Source organism: Muscardinus avellanarius (assembly GCF_963383645.1).
Source record: "Muscardinus avellanarius genome assembly, chromosome: 10".
Lineage (NCBI taxonomy): Eukaryota > Metazoa > Chordata > Mammalia > Rodentia > Gliridae > Muscardinus > Muscardinus avellanarius.
The window spans coordinates 71,820,367-71,831,449 of NC_137796.1; the positions used below are offsets into that span (position 1 = coordinate 71,820,367).

The 11,083-nt window shown below is 47.7% G+C and overlaps 2 protein-coding genes across 2 annotated transcripts in view; one reads left to right on the forward strand and one right to left on the reverse strand.

Moving 5' to 3' along the window:
• SNX8 (sorting nexin 8) overlaps positions 1–128 on the reverse strand; it is a gene marked incomplete at both ends in the record, with an annotated part of 60,412 nt that extends 60,284 nt beyond the window's left edge. The window contains one exon of the mRNA XM_080704279.1: positions 35–128. Within this exon, the coding sequence (XP_080560405.1) occupies positions 35–128 (94 nt within the window). The remainder of the gene's footprint in view (positions 1–34) is intronic.
• Positions 129–8,091: 7,963 nt separating this feature from the next.
• On the forward strand, positions 8,092–8,569 carry LOC308269348 (putative protein CRIPTO3; the record flags this gene model as incomplete). Its single annotated transcript, XM_080704702.1, is given in 2 exon segments — positions 8,092–8,154; positions 8,156–8,569. Coding segments are annotated over 2 exon segments (477 nt in total).
• Positions 8,570–11,083: the final 2,514 nt, after the last annotated feature.

Genomic DNA, 11,083 nt, shown 5'->3' on the forward strand with positions numbered 1-11,083 from the left:
TCGCGCCGAGGAGCCGCGGCCGCCAGCGCCGTACCTGCCGCCCGGGGATCCGCCTCCTCGTCAGCCTCCACCTCAGCTGCCGCCCTGACTGCCGCCGCGGGCAGCGGGTCCATCGCGCGGCCAGTCATGTGAGCCCGCGCGCACACGTGACTTCCTCCCGCGCCCGCCGCCCGCCCGCTCGCATCCCGCCCACCGTTGTCCCCGCCCCCGTGGGCGTGGCCCTCCCCTCGCCCTGCCCCGTCTCACCCAATCGAGGCGAGGCCACGCCCCTCGGGTGGCGCGCCACGCCCACGGCCCGCCCCGGCCAGCCCCAGCCACGTGGCCGGGCGCGGCGGGCAATCTCCTACCTGCGGGCGCGCTGAGACTCCGCGGCTGCAGCCCGCTCGGCGCGCTCGGTCACCCCGATCGCCCAGTCGGTCGCCCATTGCTCGGTACTCGCTTATACATTTGCTCACATTCACTCGCCCGCCAATCACCCGCATATTCTCATTCTTTTTTGTGTGTGTGGTACTGGGGATGGAACCCAGGGGCTTTCTACCTCTGAGCTACACTCCCAGACCTGTTTTATATTTTATTTGGAGACAAGGTCCCACGGAGTTGCTGAGAGCCTCACTAAGTAGCTGAGGCTGGCTTCAAACCTCCGCGACCCTCCTGTCTCAGCCTCCCAAGAGCTGGGATTGCAAGCGTACGCCACCATGCCCTGTGGCATTCTCATTCTTCACTCCCCTTCTCCCACTCGTAGGTCCCCCTCGTTCACCCGCCTACCATCCCACCAGCTGCTCACCAGCGCGCACAGTCTGCAGGCTGCCACCTGGAGGCCGGGCAGGCTCTGCGCTGACGCTGAGCTCCCGCGGATGCTCTGGAGCTTTTAGGACCTGAGCCCCACTGCTGGCCCTTGGGAGCAAGTATCCTGACTATTCCCAGAAAGGAGAAAGACTGTGGTAAAAGCAAGAGGGAGAGGTGTCAAACAGCTGTAAACGTCCTGCTCTTGCTGGAACCAAAAGCGCAGGAGAATGACTGCAGAGAGATCTCTACCACCTGCCCCTGATGCCCAGCCACGCCAAGGGAGCAGGTTGATAACTGATGTCAGACGCCACGGCCAAGGACCTAGGAGGGATCTGCTGCTGCTGGACTCTGCCTCAGTACTTACGTTCCCGTGTACCCTAGCAGCTAGAATAATATCTGCCATACAGAAGAAGCTCATATGTTTGAAGTTTGAACAGAATTACGTATGTGGATGTTTTACTGGGACCGAACTCAGGAGTATTCTACAACAGAGATATGCTCTCAACCCTTTTATTTTATTTTTTTTGAAATTGTCTTGTTGCCGAGGCTTCAAACCTCCAATCCTGATGTCTCAGCCTTCCAGTTACTGAAATTACATTCGCCTCTAAAAAATACTTTTTTTTTAATTTTTGGTACTGAGTATTGGCCCAGGAGCATTCTACCTCCGAGCTATACCTGCAGCCCTTTTTAATTTTTATTTTGATACAAGGTCTCATTAAATTGCTGAGGTTGGCTTTACTCCTCTTGTCTCAGCCTCCCAAGTACTAGAATCACAAGCATGTGCAACCACATTCAGCTTTGTTTTTTTGTTTTGTTTTTGGATATATGTACTGGGGTTTGAATCCAGAGGCATTGTACCTCCAAGTTATACCCCCCACCAGGCCGATTTTATTTGGAAACAGGGTCTCACTAAGTTGTGGAGGGCCTCACTAAATGGCAGAGGCTGGCTTCAAACCTACAATCCTCCTGCATCAACCATTGAAGTATTGGGATTACAAGTGTGCGCCATCATGCCTGGCTCATACTCAGCTTTAATACTTTGTAGGCCAGGCATGGTTGGCACATGCTTGTAATCCCAGCATTTGGGAGGCTGAGACAGGAGAATTGCGGTTCAAGGACAGCCTCAGCTACTTAGTGAGACCATTTGCAACTCAGACCCTGTTTCAAAATAAAGAATAAAAAATAGGGTTGGGAATAGGCCGGGCGTGGTGACACATGCTTGTAATCCCAGCATTTGGGAGGCTGAGACCTGAGGATCGCGGTTCACAGACAGCCTCAGCTACTTAGTGAGGCCCTCTGCAACTCAGTGAAGCCCGGTTTCAAAATAAAGAATAAAAAAATAGGGCAGGGAGTATAGCTTGAAGGTTGAATGTTCCTGAGTTTTATCCCCAGACCCACACAAAAAAAATTTGAGTTGGGGGTGTAGCTTGGAGGTAGAATGCCCCTGGGTTCCATCCCCAGTACTGAAAATAATAATAATAATAATAATAATAATAATAATAACCGGGTTTGGTGGCGCAGGCTTATAATCCCCTTGCTTGGGAGGCAGAGACAGGAGGATCGAGCAGGTTTGAGCCAGCTGTTCTGGCTCAAGAGACCCTGTTTCCAAAAGTAAAATAGGTCTGGGAGTATAGCCCGGAGGTAGAAGGGCTTCCAGGAACCCCAGTACCACCAAAATTAATAATAATAATAATAATAATAATAATAATAATAATAATAATAATAATAATAATAATAATACTTTGTGTGTAGCTGGGCATGGTGACACACACCGGTAATCCCAGTACTTGGGAGGCTAAGACAGGAGGATCACAAGTTTGAGGACAATCTCAGCTTAAATAGTGAGACTCTCATCAACATAGGAAGACCTTGTTTCCAAATAAAAATAAAAAAAAAATAGGGCTGTGGGTGTAGCTCAGAGTAGAATGGCCCTGGGTTCAATCCCCAAGCCACAAAAAAATTTTTAAAAAAACAACAACATTTATGCCCTCCACAACTTAGACCCTGTTTCCAAATAAGAAATAAAATCAGGCTGGAGGTTTAGCTTGGAGGTAGAATGCCTTTAGGTTCAATCCCCAGAACCACAAAAAAAGTGTGTGTGTGTGTGTGTGTGTGTGTGTGTGTGTGTGTGTGAGAGAGAGAGAGAGAGAGAGAGAGAGAGAGAGAGAGAGAGAGTGTGTCTGACTAGGAATTGAACCCAGGAGCATTCTACCTCTGATCTACATCCCTAGCCCTGTTTGTTCATATGTTTGAAAACAAAGATCTCTCTGGATTCATGAGACTTTCCCTAAGTTGCAGAAGCTGGCTTCAAACTTGTGATCCTCCTACCTCAGCCTCCCAAGTACTGGGATTATAGGTGTGCACTACCATACCCTGCTTAATAATACATTTTTAAGTTTTGAGTGGGTGGTCTTCAGTTCTCTCCCCCAACACACATGCGCTTAGGACACCTTGTTGCCCCAGCATACCAGGACATCCATCATCTATGCAAGCAGGTACAATCGATGATGCGCTCCCCACCATAACCTCTGAAGTAATGCTCCTCTTCTGCAGATGGACACAAAGGAGCTTCCCCAAGTCACAGTGGACACCGCGGGATCCTGTGACCCTCCACCCCGCCTGTGTCCACTTCCTGCCACCACCCTGGGCTTCCTTTCAGCTGTTGTTGCCAAGATATGATGTACTCAGCACTTTCCTGGACCCTACCGCACATGCTCCGCTGGCTTCCTGGTATTATTTGGTACATATCTTTGTCTCCTACTAGTTTATAAGATCTTTATCCTATTTTTTTTTATTTTTTTATTTTTTGGAGGTACTGGGGGTGGAATCCAGAGGCTTTCTACCTCCGGGCTAAACTCCCAGACCTTTTTTTTCTATTTTATTTGGAAACAGAGTCTCACTAAGTTGCTGAGAGCCTCACTAAGTAGCTGAGGCTGGCTTCGAACCTGCGCGATCCTCCTGTCTCAGCCTCCCAAGCGCGGGGATTACAAGCGTGTGCCACCAAACCCGGCTTTATTCTATTTTTTTGAGACAAGGTCTTGTGATGCCCAGGCTGGCCTTGAACTTATGGGCTCAAGCCATCCTCCTACCTAAACCTATGGAGCAGCAGGGACCATCAGCACTCAGCACCACGTCCAACTCTAGATCTTTATTAAATATCTGAAAGTTCATCGCACTCTGAAAACTCTAAAGCCTTATACAAATGTAAACTTACATGTGGTTCAAAAATAAAGAATAGCCATCGTCGTGGCACACACTTGTAATCCCCACGCTTGGGAGGCGGAGAAAGGAGGATCGCACAGGTTCAAAGCCAGACACGCTGCCTTAAGAGACCCTGTTTCCAAATAACAAAAGCCTAAAAAATAGGTCTGGGAGTGTAGCCCAGAGGTAGAAGGGCTTCCAAGAACCCCAGTACCACCACCAAATAAAAAAATAAAATAAAATTTAGAAGTAAAAGACAGAAGCCTTTTTCTATAAAAAGAACTGAAAACTGGACCTCACAGAAATTTCAAAAGTTCTGAATTTCCATCTCAATAAGAAATGACAAAAGAAAAGCCGGGCGTGGTGGCGCACACTTGTAATCCCAGCATATGGGAGACTGAGACTGGAGGATTGTGGTTTGAGGACAGCCTCAGCTACTACTTAGTGAGGCCCTTTGCAACTCAGTGAGCCCCTGTATCAAAGAATAAAAAAATAGGTTTAGGGGTGTAGCTCGGAGATAGAATGACTCTGGGTTCCATCCCCAGTACAGCAAAAAGAAGGAGGAGGAGGAGGAGGAGGAGGAGGAGGAGGAGGAGGAGGAGGAGGAGGAGGAGGAGGAGAAGTCAAAAAAAGAAACGACAAAAGAACCAGGCTCAGTGATACACACCTATAATCCCAGTACTTGGGAGCCTGAGACAGGAGATCACAGGCTCAAGACCAGCCTCGGTAATCTAGCGAGACTCTCTGCAGCCTAACAAGAATCTGTTTCAAAACAAAAACTGAGCTGGGCACGTGGTGATGCACGCTTGTAATCCCAGCATTTGGGAGGCTGAGACCGGAGGATTGCGCAGTTTTGAAGCCAGCCTCAGCTACTTAGTGAGGCCCCTTGGAACTCAGTGAGACCCTGTTTCAAAATAAAGAATAAAAAATAGGGCTGGAGGTGTCGCTCGCAGGTAGAATTCCCCTGGGTTCCCTCCCCAGTACCTCAATCAATCAATCAATCAATCAATCAATAAGGCTGGGTATAACTGGGAGGTAGAATACCCCTGGGTTCAATCCCAGGTACTGCAAAAAAAGAATTAAAAAGGGCTGGAGATATAGCTTGGAGGTAGAATGCTTCTGGGTTCAATCCCCAAAACCATGAAGAAAGCAGGAAAGAAAGAAAGAAGAAAGAAAGAAAGAAAGAAAGAAAGAAAGAAAGAAAGAAAGAAAGAAGAGGGAGGGGGGGAGGGAGGAAGGAAGGAAGAAAGGAAGGAAGGAAGGAAATAGCAAAATCTGTGCGTGGTGACTCACACTTGTAATCCCAGCACTTGGGAGGCTGAGACAGGAGGAGCACAGGTTCACAGCCAGCCTCAGCAACTTAGTGAAGCCCTCCACAACTCAGTGAGACCATTTCAAAATAAAGAATAAGCCGGAAGTGGTGGCGCACGCTTGTAATCCCAGCATTCGGGAGGCTGAGACCGGAGAATCGCGGTTTGTGGACAGCCTCAGCTACTTCGTGAGGCCCTCTGCAACTTAGTGAGACCCGGTTTCAAAATAAAGAATAAAAATAGGGCAGGGGGTGTAGCTCAGAGGTAGAATGCCCCTGGGTTTCATCCCCAGACCTGCAAAATAAATAAATAAATAAAAAGAATAAAAAATAGGGCTGAGAATATAGCTCGGAGGTAGAATGGCCCTGGGTTCCATCCCCAGTACCACAGAAAGAAAGAAAGAAAGAGAGAAAGAAAGAAAGAAAGAAAGAGAGGGAGGGAGGGAGGGGGAGGGAAGGGAGGGAGGGAGGGAGGAAGGGAAGGAGGGAGGGAGGGAAAGAAAGCTGCTGGACATAGTGGTACACAGCTGTAATCCCAGTTCTTGGGAGGCTGAGATAGAAGGATCACAAGCTGGAGGCCAGTCTTGGCAATTTACTGATACTGTGTTTCAAATAAAAACAAAAAGGGCTGGGAGTGCACATGGTATATGAGCATCCCTGAGTTCAATTCCCAGGAGTATACATGTACACACACACCCAGTGCACAAGGCACAGGCTATGAGAAAATATATCCTGCACATATACCTTACAAAAGACACTTACAGAATCTATAAGGAGTTCTTAAATTCAATATTAAGAAGACACACAAGCCAGGCATAGGCATACACCTGTAATTGCAGTACTTGGGAGGCTAGAACAGAAGGACCGCAGTCTCAAAACTAGCTTCAGAAAATAAGTGAGGCTCTCAGAACCTCAGGGAGACCCTGTTTCCAAATAAAAAATTAAATAGGGCCAGTAATGTAGCTTGAAGGTAGAATGTCCCTGGGCTCAATCCCCAGAACTACAAAACAAAGAGAGAAAAAAAGAAGACAGCCGACTAGCTGGGCATGGTGGCACACACCTGTGATCTCATCGTTAGGATGCTGAGACAGGAGAAGCACAGGTTTGAAGCTGATGGGGACTGATGGGGATTGAGCCTATACTGATTGCTAGTAAGGGCAGTATTCGTTTCTAATAAGAACACGTTTTTATACCTAGGCAAAACAATAAAATGCTTTTCTTTTCTCTGTCTTTAAGCTGTCAGCCAAGGGCTGCAGCCAGGATTGACCTTGGTCAGCTAAAAGTTGGCTGTTAGCCCAGCTGAACACTGAATGTTAAAACACTAACACCTACACTTAGAAAAATAATTATATAGATTCTCACAATAGTTTAGACTAAAGTTAAAAGATGAAAAAGCATGCTATATTACCCAATATTAATTACTAATTATGCACAATAATTATAGCTCCAAACCTCCATACATTAAAAGACTATATTTCTGTGTCTTTCTTTTCTTTTTATAAAACACATTTTAAACATAATAAGTAACTTCTAACAGACAGAGAGAGGAAAAGGCTGAGAACTCACCAAGGACACAGGTGGACAATACATGCCTTAAACTTCAAAACAGGCATGTACCATGTAGCCCCTGACCTTGCTACCAAATAACACATTTTGATCAGTGATCTCACAGAAAAGGCTTACACAGCAAAGATAACTGGTGGGCCTACGCCTGCATTTGGAGAAAAGAGGACTATTGGTTAAGCAGGATGGGAGAAAAAAATAATGAATTCTTATAAAAAATGTTATGTGTTGCCGGGCGTGGTGGCGCACGCTTGTAATCCCCGCGCTTGGGAGGCTGAGACAGGAGGATCGCGCAGGTTCAAAGCCAGCCTCAGCTGGCTTAAGAGACTCTGTTTCCAAATAAAACATAAAATAGGTCTGGGAGTGTAGCCCGGAGGTAGAAGGCCCAGTGTTCCATCCCCGGTACCACACACACACACAAAATGTTATGTGTTCAGAGACCTCAGTATCTTAGTTTTAAGGCACTCCAGTGCGTTTCTCCGATGTATTTCTTTGATTGTTCCCCCCCCCCTTTTACCTGTAATAATAAAACTTTGCTTAAGCTTGCAGCAGTGTAGTTCTGGTTACTTTTTCTAAACTAGCTAAGAACAAGAACCCGCAGCGACATTTCAAATTCTTATAGAAGCCAGTCTCAGAAACTTAGCAAAACTCCCTTTCAAAATAAAACAGGATCGAGGCAGAGTGGCACACGCTTGTAATCCCAGTACTTGGGAGGTTGAGACAGGAGGATTGTGGTTAGTGGCCAACCTCAGCTACTTAGTGAGGCCCTTTACAACTCAGTGAGACCCTATTTCAAAGTGAAGAATAAAAATAGGGCCAGGTGTGGTGGCGCACGCTTGGGAGGCTGAGACAGGAGGATCGCACAGGTTCGAAGCCAGCCTCAGCTAGTTAGTGAGGCTCTCAGCACCTTAGTGAGACCCTGTTTCCAAGTAAAAATATAAAATAGGTCTGGGAATGTAGCCCAGAGGTAGAAGGGCCCTGAGTTGGGGAGGAGGGTCCCAGAAGTCCCTAGCTCAAGGTCAAAGCCTACCTTAGGGCTGGGAGCGCCCATTTCCCCCGCCTCAGCTCGCTTCTGCAGAGACCTTCTGCGCACATCCCTCTGCCATGCTCCTAAAGTTGCCATTCTCACTCTAGGAGACAATTCCCTCATCGCTTCTGGCAATGGCTTTGTGAATTAAAACCACCGCTGACATCTTTCCTCCACATTTTCAGGAACTGTGGAGGGCGGGATGATGGAGAACTTCTCCAGTGTGATTCTGATCATGGCCTTCTCCAACGCGTTTGAGCTGGAAATCGGCTGCTGGGCTGGGCCACCAGGAGCTCGCGCACCCGCCTCCGCCTCCGCCTCCGGGAGACCTGGCCTTCAGAGGTAAGGAGCTGAACAAGACCTGCTGCCTGAACGGCGGCACCTGCATCCTGGGGTCCTTTTGCGCCTGCCACCCCTCCTTCTACGGACGCAACTGTGAGTACGACGTGCACAGAGAGAACTGCGGGTCCCTGCGGCATGGCACCTGGCTGCCCAGGAGGTGTTCCCTGTGCAAGTGCTGGCGCGGCCAGCTCCGCTGCTTCCCCCAGGCCTTTGTGCCTGGTTGTGAGGGCCATGTGATAGACGAACACGTCCCGGCTTCCATGACTGCAGAATTCACGCCGTCTGCATGTGCCACGTTCCTGCTTGCTGGCATCTGCCTTTCTGTATGGAGTTACTATTAACCAATATTTCCCCTTTTGGGGAAATACAAGTTTAGGGTGCTACGCAAATTTCATGACCAGTGAAAGCCACTACTCTGATGTCTTAAGTAAAAGATGATCATCTGTCAGTTGTAAAATAGTGCACAATGCTTCCTTAAAGCACCAACTACTTCTTTCCTCTGCTGCTGTCCCCACAAAAGTCAACCCTTCCTACCTTGTGCCCAAGTTCTGTTCCCTGATAAATGTAATGCTAGAAAGTTAAAAAAAAAAAAAAAAAGAAGGGCCCTGAGTTCCATCCCAGTGCCAAAAAAAAAAAAAAAAAAAAAAAAAAAAAGGGCTGGGAGTGTAGCTGAGAGGTAGAATGTCCCCAGGTTCCATCCCCAGTACTGCAAAAAAAAAAAAAAGGAAAATCAAGCATTTGGGAGACTGAGATAGGAGAATTGGGGTTCACGGCCAGCTTCACCTACTTATGACTGAGTGAGGCCCTTTGCAATTCAGTGAGACCCTGTTTCAAAATAAAGAATAAAGGCTGGGCGTGGTGGCGCACACTTATAATGCCCGCGCTCGGGAGGCTGAGACAGGAGGATCCCGCAGGTTCAAAGCCAGCCTCAGCTACTGAGTGAGGCTCTCAGCAACTTAGTGAGACTCTGTTTCCAAATAAAATATAAACTAGATCTGGGAGTATAGCCCAGAGGTAGAAAACCTCTGGGTTTCACTTCCAGTGCCACCAAAAAATATAATAATAATATATTTTAAAATAAAGAATAAAAAAATAGGGCTGGGGGATGTAGCTCGGAGGTAGAATGCCCCTGGGTTCCATCCCCAATTAAAAAAAAAAAAAAAAAACCTGATAGCTTGGTTGCAGCTTAAACAAATCTTTATTTACAAAGTCGGTAGGAAATAGAAAAGGATGAGAACAGCAGTATGCCTGGAAGACACGCTGGAGAGCTCAAAAATGGAACCCTGCCCCCCTCTCTGACTCTGGCCCTTAAATACAGGGTTTTTATTGGTACATTCTTCTCAGCATTATCAAGACAATGGGCTTCCTAACTTATTTCCTAGCCAGGTAGGTGGTGCCTTGTTTTTTTAAGTACAGGGGTTAATAATCTATCTTTTTCTACCTCTGTCTCTTTCTTTCTTTCTTTCTTTCTTTCTTTCTTTCTTTCTTTCTTTTTGTGAGTCTTGGGATGGAACCCAGGGGCATTCGACCTCTGAGCTACACCCCCAGCCCAATTTTTTATTCTTTATTTTGAAACAGGGTCTCACTGATGAGGAGATAGAAAGGAAATAGGCAGATAGGGAAAAGGCCTTGGTAGAAAAAAGTTAATTTCCCGAGTTTCCTGAGGGGCGACAAATGCCTGAAACTCCAAAGGCTCAGAGATAAGAAGGCCAGAGCTTCACAAAGCCATCCTGAGTTTCCTAATCAACAAACCCACCGAGCAAGTCTGGCATTCCTGAAAGGAGACCCTTCAAAGGACTTGCAAATGCCCTATGCAAATTCTCCTTGGAATCCCAAAAGTCACCCTAACCACAAACAGACTTGCAAGCGGTCAGGCATCGGCCAGTCAGATGGCAAAAGGCGGACTTTCCTGCTCGGAGCCCCTCCCCTTTTGGGGAGCTGTTCTCTCTCTCGCAGGTCAGGTCGTGTTGGCCCTGAGAGAAGGCAGAGTGCATCTGAGGGCACGTGGACTCTCGAGTAGTGACCTGAGGGCCTCTGCTGGACATCATGGCTGACCAGGCCTAGGGGTGACCTGTACCTCTTTTCTGGCAGATCGCGTGGACTCTGGGAGAAAGTAGTTTGCAACTGATGGGCACTTGGCTCCGGCGACACTCGGGTAGTGACCCTGAAGGCAGCTACTGGACCCCGGAGTTCTCTATTCCGGATGGACTCCGGAAGAAAGCAGCCTGCACCTGAAGACAATTCGGCTTGGGCTACTCTCAAGTATTGTCCTGAAGGCAGCTGCTGGACCCAGAGTTCCAGCCCCTTTGGGGGTGTTCAGCCACCCTTGCCCCCTTCCCTGCTGCTTCCAATAAACCTTTTACTCCCCTTCCTGAGGTCTCGCCGGGGTTTTCTCTCAAGAAACCCCCCTTTTAACTGAGTTGCAAAGGACCTCACTAAGTAGCTGAGGCTGGCCTTGAACCTCAATCCTCCTGTCTCAGCCTCCCAAATGCTGGGATTACGAGCCTGTGTCTTTTTCTACCTCTGTTGTATCAAGCTGTATTGATTACGTATCGATTATGGGTGCTTTGGAGTAACACCTAGAGTTTACATTTCACGTACCAAGGCTGGGTCACAAAAGAAAAGGAGGAAAACAGAGACACTAATTGCAGACAGTGCAGCTGTGTGTAATCTCTAAGAGCAAGGCATGAGGCTCTTGCTACCTTTATGGCTTTAAGATGTGCCAGGCAGTCACTGTGATCTTAAGGCTTTTGATTGTTTCTATATATTTTTAAGGTTAAAGGCTTTAATTGCCTCTACGTTCTTACTATGGGTTAACATCAAGGCAAAGGAGAGGGGAGGAGGAGTTGTAAAGT